The sequence below is a fragment of the Wyeomyia smithii genome, chromosome 3, assembly GCF_029784165.1.
Source record: "Wyeomyia smithii strain HCP4-BCI-WySm-NY-G18 chromosome 3, ASM2978416v1, whole genome shotgun sequence".
Taxonomy (NCBI): domain Eukaryota; kingdom Metazoa; phylum Arthropoda; class Insecta; order Diptera; family Culicidae; genus Wyeomyia; species Wyeomyia smithii.
This window is the reverse complement of record NC_073696.1, coordinates 165,686,348-165,701,613: the sequence shown is the minus strand read 5'-3', so window position 1 is coordinate 165,701,613 and position 15,266 is coordinate 165,686,348. Positions and strand designations below refer to the sequence as shown.

At 35.7% G+C, this 15,266-nt stretch overlaps 1 protein-coding gene across 1 annotated transcript in view; it reads left to right on the top strand.

Annotated features, from left to right (window-relative positions):
• The window catches only part of LOC129727465 (acyl-CoA synthetase short-chain family member 3, mitochondrial), a 279,456-nt gene that overhangs the window by 233,116 nt on the left and 31,074 nt on the right, over positions 1 to 15,266 (top strand). The window contains exons 5-7 of the mRNA XM_055685325.1: positions 1,551 to 1,853; positions 2,188 to 2,576; positions 2,641 to 2,791. Coding sequence (XP_055541300.1) covers positions 1,551 to 1,853; positions 2,188 to 2,576; positions 2,641 to 2,791 — 843 coding nt within the window. The remainder of the gene's footprint in view (positions 1 to 1,550; positions 1,854 to 2,187; positions 2,577 to 2,640; positions 2,792 to 15,266) is intronic.

Below are 15,266 nucleotides of genomic sequence, written 5' to 3'. Positions count from 1 at the left end.
ATAATCTTCGAGTTCTTCTATATATGGTATGAATATTTTATCATTGCTGACTGTAGAAATCATTTCTTCTATAGTGCATATTTTTCCATTTTCCTCTATGTATTCGGTACAAAACTACACAGTGCAACAAAAATTGACTTTTTTCTGCCTCGGTTTCTATATATAATTTACTGGTGTATTTTGATGCAAAACCTAATTTCGCCGAGTTTGACCATATTTCGACTCAAGGGGCAACAATGGCACCATTTTGAATTTTCGAGAAATCGGAAATTTTCGATGTTTTTTCGACGCCATTTTGTTTTAAGACCAAATATTCAAAATTCACATATTAGCATCTTCTTACACATCTTTTAGAAAAAAACAGTTCTTAAATCGGATAGAAACTGAGCTCAAACGGTAATTCTACGAAAACGGTTTTGGCATGGTTTCACAAAGCAAAATAATATCGAGTATGTCTGAGCATTAATGGTAATGCGATAATATCTAAAAGTGGTAGTCAAATTATATCTAATATTGAGTAAAAAAATCTCAGGAATCGATTAGTAGGTGTCTGATCCACGTAAAATATCAGCAACATGTCAATTTGGCCCCAATTCCCCTACAATACTAAAATAGGTTTATCTCGACGTTAGTTTAGCTTATTTGAAATCTGTCTAATGTAATATCAAGAGTGTAATCGATACTCAAAGATACAATAACAATTTGTGTTTACTTGATCCTCCCCCTTTTGCGGGGAGGGGGTTGCATATTTGGCCAGGACTGGTTCAAACATAAATACCTCACTACAGCTATGAGACAGAATCATCGCGGCTTCGATAAAGTCAAATGCGACCCCCTCCCCGAAAAAAGAAGAGGATCATGTGAAAATAAATTGTTATTGTATCTTTGAGTATCACTTACACTCTTGGTATTACATTAAACAGATTTCAAATAAGTTAATTTAACGCCGACATGAACCTATTTTAGTATCGTAGGGGAATTGGGGCAAAATCGGAATGTTGCTGACATTTTACGTAGATCAGACACCTACCAATCGATTTCTGAGACTTTTTTACTCAATATAAGATATAATTTGACTACCACTTTCAGATATTAGCGCATTACCATTAATTCTCAGACATACTCGATATTATCTTGCTTTGTGGAATATACTAAAACCATGCCAAAACCGTTTTCGTAGAATCACCGTTTTGAGCCCAGTTTTTGTCCGATTTAAAATCTGTTTTTTTTATAAGATGGGTAAGAAGATTCAACTCTTAGAATTTTGATATTTGGCTTTGAAACAAAATGGCGTCGAAAGAACATCGAAAATTTCCGATTTCTCAAAAAATTCTAAATGGCGCCATTATTGCCCCTTAAGTTGAAACATGGTCAATCTCGGGAAAATTTCGTTTTGCATCAAACATCATCAAAAAATCATACTGCAGGACCGTGGACTTTCCACAACCACCCCCCCCCCCCCGCCCCCCAAGCTGTCCACGTGGTATGTGGATGGCCCCTTAAGACACAATCAAAGATTTTAAACTAATAAATTCATGAAATAATTTTAGGATTTGCAGCGAGTGAACTCTGCATGCGAATAGAACATGCAGAACCCAAAGTTGTTATTGCTTCGAATTGTGGAATTGAACCGAACAAAATTATTTATTATCTGGATATTTTACACGAAGCTCTTCAAATGTCCAAATGGAAACCACAGGCTAATATAATATTTCAACGAACTAACATACTAGTTTCCGAATTGGACCCTCAAACTGATGTTGCCTGGGAATCTGTACTAGACGAACCAACTGAATGCGTTCCAGTTGAAGCAAACGACCCACTATATATACTGTATACATCTGGTACTACTGGTAAGCTATTCTTTTTATCATGAAAACAAAACGTGAAGAGATGCTTTATTTTCACCGGTATTTTTGATTTCAAAAAGTCTGCTGTTATCTGGATAAATAATAAAAAATCTGTATATCCTCATAAATCTTTATGTTTTCACATAATTCATTGATAAATTTGTGTATGTGGCATCTTATATACGACTAGTCTTCTCTGGTTATTTAAACCCTAAGCATTTTTCCGTGTTGAGGTTTTTCGTCACTGCAACCAATTTTCGGATATTTTGTGACATTTAACTTAAGCATACAATTTTTCAAGTATTCAGGTATTCTTTTAAGCTTATATTTCTCATAGATAAACCAAAAGGTATTCAACGTCCTACCGGTGGACATCTAGTGACACTGATGTACACGATGGATACAATATACGGAGTACAGCCGAATGATGTATGGTGGAATGCTTCAGACATGGGATGGGTAGTTGGGCATTCTTATATATGTTATGGGCCACTATTATTCGGAGCAACCAGCGTTATGTACGAAGGCAAACCTGATCGTACTCCTAATCCAGGCCAATATTTTCGCCTTATAGCACAACATAAAGTTACCGCTTTGTTTTCTGTTCCGACATCCTTCAGAGTCTTGAAACGAATCGATCCAGAAAATGAATACGGTAAAAAATATAACATAAAGTCTCTGCGGACAATTTTCATAGCGGGAGAACATTGCGATTTTGAAACAAAGGTAAAACAGATTTATGAATTTATTTTACGATGAAATACTTTTTAATTATCTTTAATTTCAACAGAATTGGATGGAAAAGGTGTTCAAGGTACCAGTACTAAATAATTGGTGGCAGACTGAAACTGGTTCAGCGATCACTGCAACGTGTGTGGGTCTAGCCCAAAATTTGAATCCTCCCAAGTTTACTACTGGACTCCCGTTCTGCGGCTATGATAGTAACTATATTACGTTTTTAAACTTGTTGTTTTAATCTTAAGTAATCCAATACTGAGATTAGGCAATGTTTTCATTTCATTCTACTACAAAAAAATCGAACAACGCTCATATCATCCGCAAATATATGTTCCTGTTATTACTCATAACCATCATCAGTGCTTAGGTGGGCTGTTGTAATTCAATACTCTATGCTATATTCATTCTTGTGCAACTCGAATTATCATGCATTATTCTAAAATTTATTTTATAATTCGATTTATTGTTTTGTTCGACTCATTCAATATATATTGTTGGCTCAGATTGATCTCTTAGTTTATAACGAGCACCTCTAGCACCGTATCTCGAAAATGTATCATAACTTCAGAAAAATGTGTGAAAAATGTAATATCTATGGGGTTTCATGCCTTATCTAGGGTTACCATTTGGTCAGAGTTAAACTTTTTTCCAGCAAAAATTTAATCTGAACTATTTTCATTTTCAACATTCTAGTTCAATAAAGCCGACAGTGTATGTAGTTGGGACTACATTATTGCAAAATTTCGAGCTGCAAAATGAAAATGATGCAACAGAAAGTTCATTCGCACTCTCTTAAACTGATATTAACTGTCACCCGTGTCAATTTTCAATGAAAGTTATGTCAGTCAAATTGTCTTAATTAATTTCGAAATTATTTGATCTGAACCAATACATGGCATGAAGTCGATGAAATAGATAAGCATCTACATTAAGCCACCACGTGGTTGACTACAAATTTTCATTGACACAAGGCTCGGAAGTAGTTAATGCGTTACTTATGAAAACACTGTCGTATGTTTTCATCACCATAACAAACATGAGAATATGTTTTCACATGTTACGCATTAACTATTACCGAATGGTATACCGTTGTGGCTTTAATACACTTCCACCTTAAGGTGCCCCAAAAAATCGATGTTGAAACAATCAAGGTGCTCAACCCTAACTTAAAAGATAATTTTATTTATAATGTTTTTGTAGAACATTTCGACTTTCTAAAAAATTTTTTATAGGTTGCCCAAATGTGATTTACGAAAAACCGACTTTTTCAAGTTGAAAAAACACATTTTTGCACTTTTTGCAATTATGTGCGATTCCCACATTTTTCCGTATATTTTTGATTTTTGCAGGGTTTTTTTCTGAATATTTTACATGTTCAGCATCGCATTCCCCACTAAAAATTGCAAAAAAGAGCCCATTAAACATTGCAAAAAAGTGATTTTTTTCTATTATTTTTAGATACAAACACATAAAAAAATTTCAGTCAAGAATTGAAACTTGTACGGCAAAACGGAATTCACGACGCTTACATTTACATAAAAAAGATCCCTGATATCTTACCGGGGAGCTGAGATATTGGCATTTTTATATGTGAAACGAATCATTTTTACAAAAATGTCACTAAAGCTCAATATCTCCATTGCACAGTGTTAGAGATAAAGATTATAGCCCTAACATATGTTCGGAGAAGTTTCAGGTAATTCAGAAAGATGGGTGATCAATTCAGGAAATTTACTTTATAACCAGATTGAGATAGACGCGAGGTATCTTCGTCAAAATTTTAAGTGATCTTTGAATAAGAACCTTTGCCGAAGACATCATGTTTCTATCTCTTATATTGCACGAGCAAAATTAGCAACATCAAGTTTTCTATAAGAATCACAATTTTCGATCTAACATTTTTTTCAAATTTGTTTTTCCAGTTTTTAAACTTAATACTAAGTTATCAACCATTTAAAAATGCATTTTTTCTGAACATTGTTATTTTTTTATCTCCCAAAATAAAAAAATTATTTGATATATTTGTAAAAATACTACTACATTTTCTATCACATAGAAAAATGCCAATATCTCAGCCCCCCGATAAGATATCTATTCATGTAAATTTTCGTCAAGCGGGATTGCAGTAAAAATTTCAGTTCTTGAGCGATTTATTTATGTGGTTTAGAGAGTTTTATCTAAAAATTATGGACAAAATTTACTTATTTGCTATATTCAATGGATTCTGTGAGTCAAATAACTGTATGTGATACTGAGATATTCCATACCATACAAAATAATCAAAACTAATCCTGCAAAAATAAAAAAATTTACAAAAAATATGCATAAATCTCGCTTAAGTAGCACAACGTCTGCAAAATTACAGTAACGCTGCCAACCAACATTGTCACTGATTTAAAGCTCACGTTAACAAATAAAAAGAAGAAGAAGAACATTGTTACTGTCAATTTGAGATAAAACCGATATTCGTAGCATTCAGTTCAGCTGAGAATCTTTCACTAAGAGTGAAAATTTGCAACCCTGGTTAGAAGAGCGCAAAATAAGCAAACTTAAAATTATGATATGATATGATCCTGTCGCCCGGCATCGGGGGTAAGACCGGCATCTTTGAAGTTTTTTTAGAAAATACCAATTAACTGTGTTTTTAAATGTCTGAAGTGAGCTTGAGCTTAACGACTTTACATTTCGTAGTTGCTCCTCCGTGATGGATCTGAGCCAGTGAAATTTCACAGAGAACACCGTATATGGTAACTTGGGATTAGTCTACCATTTTCAATTTACAACACTTCAGTTGCTTCCGCTTTGTATAGATCCCTAACGGCGCCGGCCACGTCATTACGGTCGTTAGGGTAACGAGTGAGATCGTAAGGAAGGTGGTATCAAAGTCTTTGTTGTCAGAGACCGAGTATGCTTCTGCATCTCCACGACTGCGACGGAAAGGACGGGTTTGGTCACCGTGGTAAGCGACGAATCGAACAACGTTGCGCGCGAAGTTACACATTACGAAGGCAAGCAAAAGTTTACATTCCGATAATTCTCATAGAAACCCACTGTTTTTGAACGTCTGAAGTGATAGTATTTATTATTATAGGCATTTTAAAACACATCGAAGCCACCGTGAAACGACGAATCACACGCTACCGCAGCCGATGCGCAAACGAATGTAATTTTTCGCGAAGGGAACTTATGCTTATGTGGAGAGATTAAAATACTTTTTTGCTGCTTTACAATTTGCGGCCTGTATTGTTAGCAATTTCCCGAATTCGATTTCAGGGTAATTAAACAATAAATGGATATAAGGACTACTTTTAAACAAATGTGTGCTGCCGGGGTAAGACCGTCACCCAGTAGTGGGGTAAGCTAGATATTGTTTGAGGTTATTTGAATGTTACTAAGACCTCTTTTTTGTATCTAAATGATATCGGTATCGGTAGACCCCTTGGGCACCAAGCAGTCGAATGGTTTTTAAAAAAATGGATTTGAAGCAATTTTTTATTTTTTTATTGATTTGTTTCTCTTGAGTTTGCTATTAACAACCCTATATAAACAGCACGTCATTTTAAAGGGAAGTGATAGAGCTTTCTTTCCAAGTAGAAAAAATATATTTTTCTGATAACATTCAGGATGGCAGCGAGATCCAAGATGGCGGTTTTTTTTTTCTACTTTAACTTTGAAGGACTTCGTTTTACCAGTAGGACGGCTTAAGTGAGAATTTCTTTGACACATATTTTTCATCTGCCTCAAAACTCACTGCTGAATAATTAAATAAATCGACTTTAAACCATGAATAGGGATGGGAAACCTATCGATATTTATTGATAGTATCGATGGTAGTAGCCTATCAATAGAATCGTTGAGCTTTCAGGCTTACCGATAGTTATCGGTATTTCCCTAGCATCCACCTTCCACTGCGAGGCCAGAACTTACACAAAATTGACATTGTCAACGTTCGCATTTACGCGAAATCATCCTCAAAACTGTTGAAGCATTTTTTTTTTTATTCTCGCTTATTTTCCGTCGGTCTAGTTCCGCCACTGTTGTGGCCAATCACCGACGCCCAGGGAGGCGACTCCACACCCAGGACCCTAACTCACGGCCCATTTATTAACGGACCGGCGCCAACGGCTTTACTTCCTCATGCGATGGAAGGCGTGATACCAGAGATTTTTCGCCTCAGAAAATCTCCCGGTGTCGGCTAGGGTTGAATCTAGACCAGTTGGGTTGGTTGTGAGTGGATCACGCCACCTCACAACCATCGACACTTATTTCAGCGGTGGGATTCGAACCCAGGCGTCGAGCGTGGTTGGCGGAGACGTTACCAACCACATTAGGTCCCCGCTTAGTTGAAGGATTGAGAGATAATCATTTTTGCTAACTCTAATTCGTTCTGGGTGATTCCAACCTAGACAGGATTTTGCATAAGTGCAAACGATGTGTGCGAATTAGGGGTGGGCGAAACGGCTCTTTTGCAAGAGCGGCTCTGAACCGCTCACTCCCCGTTCTGAACTGACTCATATGAACGGCTCATGGTTCACCAGGGATGCCAATGTTCCAGTTTAAACTGGATTCCTCCAGTTTTTTTTTTTCAAGTGATTCAGTCAAACAGTTTATTCCCAATATCTTCCAGTTTTTTTCAGATTTTTTCCAGTTTTATCCAGTTTTTTATTCAATTAAGCTCTGATTGGTTTTCGGAAAAAAAATTAAAACGTAAATTTTGTAGATTGATAAAATATTTTGTCAATTCTTTACAGCATTTTCAGTATTGAGCAAGATCGCGCCAAATGACCTATGGTCGAATATCGACCATTTTTGATTTGAATGAAACTATGCACACGTATTTGGCTTTGCAAACTGAGCATTTTTCACAGGTGGAGAGATTATTTACACCCATGAGTTACACTCTAAAAAGGCGTATGCCTTTTGGCATAGGTTTTATTCGAAGCATTGTGGCCCAGAAACCGTTGGTTGTATAGAAAAACTGTCTGAGAATGAGTTGTAGTGAATCGAAAATGCATCATAAAAAAAATATACATTGTACAAAAAAATATTTTGTTGACCAAAAAAAATTAAAAATAAACATTAAATTTCAATTTAAAAAAAAAGAGTTGAATTTTTTCTTCTTTTTTTTTAAAGAAACTTGATGTTAATACGCAACTTTCAAAAAAAGTTCAGGATGGAGAAATGAAAAATAATTTTTTGATGATAGATTAATTTTTTTATGAAAATTCTAATTCAAACATTTTTCAAAATATTTGTATTCTGATAATTTTAAAAGATGCAGAAAGTCAATTTAAATCAAAAAGCTCTTGGTATTAAACATTCTAAAGGCATCGGTTTTCGAGTCATTTTTTATTTAAGCTCGAAAAACTATTAATATTTCGGAAAATACACGTTTTCCTTAATTTGTCCATGGTTCTCCAGCAAAAACCATACGTTCATTGGAATGCTTGATCAAAAATATACAATTCATTTTTTGACAACAAAACGATTGGATAAATAACTCAAGCGCTAAACCATAGCCTACCTACACGTTCCCCCTTGCCGAATGTTTTATAAAAAAATATGTTTGTCGTGCAACACTACCTACTTGTTTACTAATAATAACTGTTTGTAAAGTACGCAACCAATAACTGCTGGGTTACCTATAATATCTGTTTTCGTATATAAATACGATTGCACTACTCCAGATGTGTAAGTAACAATTTGCATTTTGTGAAGATGAATAAAGTGAAAATGGAATAGACCAAGCCCAAATGCTGTAAACCTTTCCTGATCATCGGTGATCATCAAGCTTACGCAAATTAAACGAAATCGTTATTGCAAAATTAAAAATATTGAACAGTCAAGCTCATTTTAATACGTCCTTATCAATTTGTGATTCGTGTAGTTATTGGAATGATAGTCAAGCCACCATTCATCCCTTCGTTGTTTACTATTCAGAATCTGGAACACTTAAGAATATCAGCTTCATCATAATATCGGAAGTACTCCATCATGATACTGTTGCGGTTCAGGTGTTAATTGCCAAATTAATGAGTTTTCTTAAAACAACAATAGAGTTGATAAAAGCGATATTAATGTCTGATGGAGCTGCCTCACAATATAAAAATAAAAAAAAAACTTTGCAAGTTCAAAACAAAATATAACGTCGATGCAGAGTGGCATTTTGTTGCTACTTCTCATGGTAAAGGCCCATGCGATGCAATTGGTGGCATATTAAAATTAATGGCAGGAAATGCAAGTTAAGCTAAAAAACATGAACATCCCCTTACAAGCGCAAAAGAATTGTATGATTGGTCTAATCAGAAAAGTAACAAAAATTCATCAAAAATGTCATTTAGTTGGGTATCATATGAAGAATATGAACAAGGAGTAACAGAATGGAGCAACATTTTCAAAAAATCTATAATAACAGCTGCCACACAAAAGTATTGCTCTTTTGTTCCGATTTCAGAAAATAAGATACAAACGAAGCTGTTTTCAAAAGATGACAAATCATTTACTTATGATGCATATAAAATATAAGGTGAAACTAGTTCTGTAAAGTATCTATGTCATAAAAAAATATGTTCCTAAGATAATAAAAAATCGAAAATAACTATTTGATTCTTATATATATTTATATCACTTAGAACATTTAACTCTTTTCTTGAGAACCGTTCGCCCAATCGTTTTGTTGTCAAAGAATGAATTGTATATTTTTGATCAAGCATTCCAATGAACGTATGGTTTTTGCTGGAGAACTATGGACAAATTAAGAAAAACGTGTATTTTCCTAAATAATTATAATTTTTCGAGCTTAAATCATCAGAATACAAATATTTTGAAAAATGTTTGAATTAGAATTTTCATAAAAAAATTAATCTACCATAAAAAAATTTATTTTTCATTTCTCCATCCTGGACTTTTTTTAAAAGTTGCGTATTAACGTCAAGTTTCTTAAAAAAAATAAAAAAAAATTCAACTCTTGTTTTTTAAATTGAAATTTAATGTTTATTTTTAATTTTTTGGGCCAAAAAAAATTTTTTTGTACAATGTATATTTTTTTAATGATGCATTTTCGATTCGCTACAACTCATTCTCAGATAGTTTTAGTCTGGGCTACAATGCTTCGAATAAAACCTATGCCAAAAGGCATACGCCCTTTTAGAATGAAACTCATGGGTGTAAAAAATCTCTCCACCTGTGAAAAATGCTCAGTTTGCTAAGCCAAATACGTGTGCAAAGTTTCATTCAAATAAAAAATGGTCGATTCAATTTTCGCGTATTTCCAGGCGATTTGAAATGATTTTGCTCTATTCTATCTTCTCACAGGAAACACGGCCAAATTAAAGACTGCATGACATGGTTGAGATAAAACCAAACAAATAGATTTTACCAAAACATTAAAAAAAATCTTCCGTTTAATTTCTGTTACGTAGCAGTTTAAAAATTGTTAGAAGAATAAGATACCAAACGATAGCAAAGTCAGAAATAATTGAAACTAAAACTTCACTGATGTAACGGAAGAAAATGTTGCGTCAATACTTTTGTTAAAGATGAAGGTAAATGAAACAGCTCTATTTTCTTAATTTTGACATTGAATTCAGTCCCCATAACAGGAAAGCTCTTTCACAATCTTTTTAGACGTAGAGCTACGTTTTTCTTTAGCCTACCACATAGGGATGTAAATAGGAAAACTATAAACGAAAAGGGGACGAAAATTGTCCCTTTTTAAATGCTTTTTAAATCGGTTTGTTTTCAACCGATTTCCTTCATTTTTGCAGCAATTGATTGGAAAATTATACACGCATCCACTCAAATTTAGAAAACTGTTGATTGATTATGCGAACTATTGTACTATTGATAATTGTCAAGCCTTGTTGAAACGAAAATTACGTCCTATGATTGGTCGCTCGCTGCCTTTCCCTAAAAAGGTCGAGAGAATAGTATAACTAGTTAGCTGCAGCGCAGTCAATTGCGGAAGAAGCAGTAGCGGGTTGCGCGAGTACACAAATCACCGTACACAGCAGCAGCGAGGTAGCACCAAACGTCTCGATTTGCCAGTTAAGGGTATAGGCCTTCTGCCCGCAATAAAGTTTTGCTTTATCTTGGCAACAGCACATTCTGTGCTGAATCCAAGAAAACAAAATCTGTCAGCTTTTACAGATTTTGAACAACAAAATGCCTTTCTCAAGGCAAATAATCAAGTTATTGAAGATTAATAATTTTTGACAATAATACAATCATTCTGTGCTGGATCCTAGCAATCAAATTCTGTCGCGGTCAAAAAATTTACTTTATTTATTTACTGTTGGGGCAGCACAAAGGCTGCGATCAGCATAACCGATTTTGAGCAACAAACTGCCCTGTCCTGTAAGAACGCCTCAACAAAGGTGATTAATTCGACTTTACAGGAATAAATTGAAGTCGACTCAATCAATCTGCAAGAACAGAATTTCGTCGTCTCCCAGCTGCTCAGTTGCAACATGATGCAACACGCAACAGCGAGCAAACAAAATCGCTTGCATGATTACAAGCCGTAATACGATGCGGGTTAAAATTATGGGTTGTTTAGCTATATCAGCTTTTTATATCATCTGAGAGATCTGAATTTTCTAAGTAAAACGATTTAAAACTGCTCGAAATCGCTACAATGACAGTTCGCCCATATACCAACTGTCATTGTAGTCATTGTCATTGTTATTCTTCATTTAAAAATCGAAGGATAATGATATCAAGTTTTAATAAAATACGTTTTGCTCAGAAAATTACACTCTTTCAGATGATATATAAAAATCGGAAATCCGTGAATAGCTAAACAACCCAATTGTGGAATAATTCGTCTAAAGAAAATTACAGAATGGGAAAACTGAACAGAAAGGCGTGGCCTATTTCGTAGCAACTTTAGGCTATAAAGGTTTCTGGTAAAATCAACTACATTCATTAGTCGAAAGGGGAGCTGGCTGGGCCATCCACAACGTTGGCAGCAGCAGATAATCAGCACTTAGCAGTAACAGCGGATTGGTCACCATGTCTCAGAAGCAGCGCGGTTCTTCTCAGCGTATGTCGCCAGACTGCCATTATTCCCCCACTGTTGAGGCAGCATGAAGATTGCCATCAGCAAATCTAATTTTGAATAGCAAAATGCCTTTTTCAATGCAAATTAACAAACAGTGGTGGGCACCGCTAATCGAAAATTTAGCGACGCTAATCGCTAAGTCGCTAACCGGAAAATTTAGCTCGATAATCGCTAAACGCTAAACCCACATTAGCGGAACTTTCGCTAATCGCTAATCGCTAACTTTTTAATATGTAAATAGTCATATCGCTATATTTATTGCTCGAGTTTTGTAAGATTTGGACCACTTTGATCTTTTTCGGTTAAACAAACGAAAACAATTACTTTTTAAAGCTTTTTACAGTAAGAGGTTCACGAAACGGTATTCATATTTGATTTTGTAAAAACAAGAATAACAAAAGTTATTTAGCTTGCATTAAAAATAGATACTCTTAGGAATGTTTTCATAAAAATTCAATCATTATCTGAATCGAAAAAGTAGAACCAAAGTTGTCATAATTTCAAGCGCATTGCAATTTACCAAAGTTCTTGGTGTGCCAAAAATTCAATCTAGACCTTGTGCTTGTTCTTCAAAATGCTCCGGTGGCTTGTACGATAACTTGAACTCCATTCGAGGGTAAAAAACTGACAAAAGTAACTTTCGCATTGAAGTATGTTCATCTTTCGAAGCAATTTACGTACGCCATCAGCAATTCACAGTTTTTCTAAATATTTCTATTGTCGCTTCTCTACAAAATTTAGCGAATTAGCGATTAGCGTTTCGAAGGCCAAAATTTTAGCGACGCTAACAGTTTCGCTAACCAGCTCAAAAATTAGCGAAATCGCTAACTGAATTTTAGTGTCGCTAATTAGCGAATTAGCGGAATGGTGCCCACCACTGTTAAAAAATCATTGAAAGTTAATAATTTTTGGTAATGTAAGCAAGCGTTCTGTGCTGGATAAAACAGCTTTTACAGTTCGTGTTTTCAGTGTCAATATCCGATCTTGATCAGTAAAATGCCTTTTCAAGGCAAATAAACAAATAATTGAAGGTTAATAATTTTCTGGCATCAAAACAAGCAAACATTATTTGCGGGATCCTAGCAACCAAATACTGTTGTAGTCTAATTTTTACTTTATTCAGTTAATACCCCACTATTGGGGTAGCACAGAGGCTGCGATCAGCATAACCGATTTCGAACAACAAACTGCACTGTTAGAACGCATTTTCAAAGGCAGTTAATTCGACTATGCAGAACTGATATGAAGTCGATTCAATCAATCAGCACGAACAGAATTTCGTCGTCTCCCAGCTGCTCAGTTGCAACATGATGCAACACGCAACAGCGAGTAAACGAATCGCTTGATGTTACAAGCCGCAATACGATGCGGGTTAATATCGTTGCGTGTGTGAGAGCACCATCGGTATTTTTTCGCTGGATACAAAACATAAATGCGAATTGGGAATTATTCGTCTGAAGAACATGAGACAATGGTAAAACTTAGAAATGAGGCGTGGCCTATTTTGTAGCAACCTTTGGCTATAAAAGAGTGTCCCTGGTAGAATCAGTTACATTTTTTAGCTGGAAGGTGAACTGGACGGACGTCCAGTCCACAACGTTGACAGTAGCAGGAGCGGATACCAACAGTAGCAGCGGGTTGCGCCTGTAGCTGCTCTCGCATTAAACAAATCACTTGCCCGGTGGTTGGTCACATGTCTCAGGAGCAGCGTGTGTCGTCAGATTGCCGTTATTCCCCCACTGTTGGGGCAGCATAAAGATTGCCATCAGCAAATCAAGATTTACTCAGCAAAATGCTTTTTTCGAGGCAAATAAACACATAAACATTGAAGGTTAATAATTTCTGTGCTGGATCCTAGCAATTTAAATCTGTCGCGGCCGTCTGATTTACTGAATGAATGGAAAACAGTTACAGTGAGTGTTGTCCGTGTATCTTTATTCCCCTACTGTTGGGGCAGCACAAAGTTTGCGATCAGCAACCGATTTTGAACAGTAAAAGAGCAAAATCATTTCAAATGACCTGGAAATACGCGAAAATTTAATCGACCATTTTTGATTTGAATGAAACTTTGCACACGTATTTGGCTTTGCAAACTGAGAATTTTTCACAGATGGAGAGATGTTCTACACCCATGAGTTACATTCTAAGAGGGCGTATGTATTTTGGCATAGGTTTTATTCGAAGCACTGTAGTCCAGAAACCGTTGGTTGTATAGAAAAACTGTCTGAGAATGAGTTGTAGGAAATTAAAAATGCATCATTAAAAAATTATACACTGTACAAAAAAAAAATTTTTTTGACCAAAAAAAAATAAAAATAAACATTAAATTTCAATTTTAAAAAAAAATTGGTAAGCCAAATACGTGTGCAAAGTTTCATTCATATCAAAAATGGTCGATATTCGACCATCGGTCATTTGGCGCGATTTATCTCAAAATGCCTTTTTCAAGGAAAAAAAACAAGTAATTGAAGATAATATTTTTGAAAACAATCTTAACAATCAAATTTTGTTGCGGCCGTCTAATTAACTGAATGTGAAAACAGCTTTCAAAGTGCGTGTTATCAGAGTGCCTTATTCCCCCCTGTTAGGGCAGCACAAAGGTTGCGATCAATATCCGATCTTGATCAGCAAAATACCTTTTTTAAAGCAAATAAACACGGAATTGAAGGTTATTAATTTGTGGCATCAAAACAAGCAAACATTTTGTGCGAGATCCAAGCAATCAAATTCTGTCGCAGTCGTCTAATTTACTTTATTAATTTAGTTAGTTTCCCCACTGTTGGGGCAGCTCGAAGGCTGCGATCAGCATAATAGATTTGAACAACAAACTACCCTGTTAGAACGCCTTACGCCATAACAAAGGCGGTTAATTCAACGATACAGAAATAATATGAAGTCGATTCAATTTTTCAACATGAACAGAATTTCGTCGCCTCCCAGCTACTCAGTTGCAACATGTTGCAACACGCAACGGCGAGCAAACGAAATCGCTTGATGTTACAAGCCGCAATACGATACGGGTTAATATCGTTGCGCTCACACACGCAAAAGAGAGCTGTTTATTTACCTACGGCAAGTTTCTCGCCCCATCGCTCGCGTTTGCGTCTACTATGACAGAAGTAGAGAGAGCACCATCGGTGTTTTTCCGCTGGATACAAAAATTAAATGCGAATTGTGGAATTATTCGTCTGAAGAACATGAGACAATGGTAAAACTTAAAAATAAGGCGTGGCCTATTTCGTAGCAACCTTCGGCTATAAAAGAGTGTTTCTGGCAAAATCAGTTACATTTTTTTGTCAGAAGGTGAACTAGACGGACCGTCCATAACGTTAACAGTAGCAGTAGCGGATTGCAGCAGTAGCAGCGGGTTGCTTTGTAGCTGATTTACGATTAAACAAATTACTTGCCCGATGGTTGGTCACATGTCTCAGTAGCAGCGCGGTTCTTCGCTGCGTGTGTCGTCAGAGTGCCGTTATTCCCCCTTTGTTGGAAAGCACATTGACTAGTAATTGAAGGTTAATAATTTTTTGACAACACAAGCAAGTAATCTGTGCTGGATCCTAACAATCAAATTCTGTCGCGGTCGTCCAATTTACTGAATATGGAAACAGCTTCCA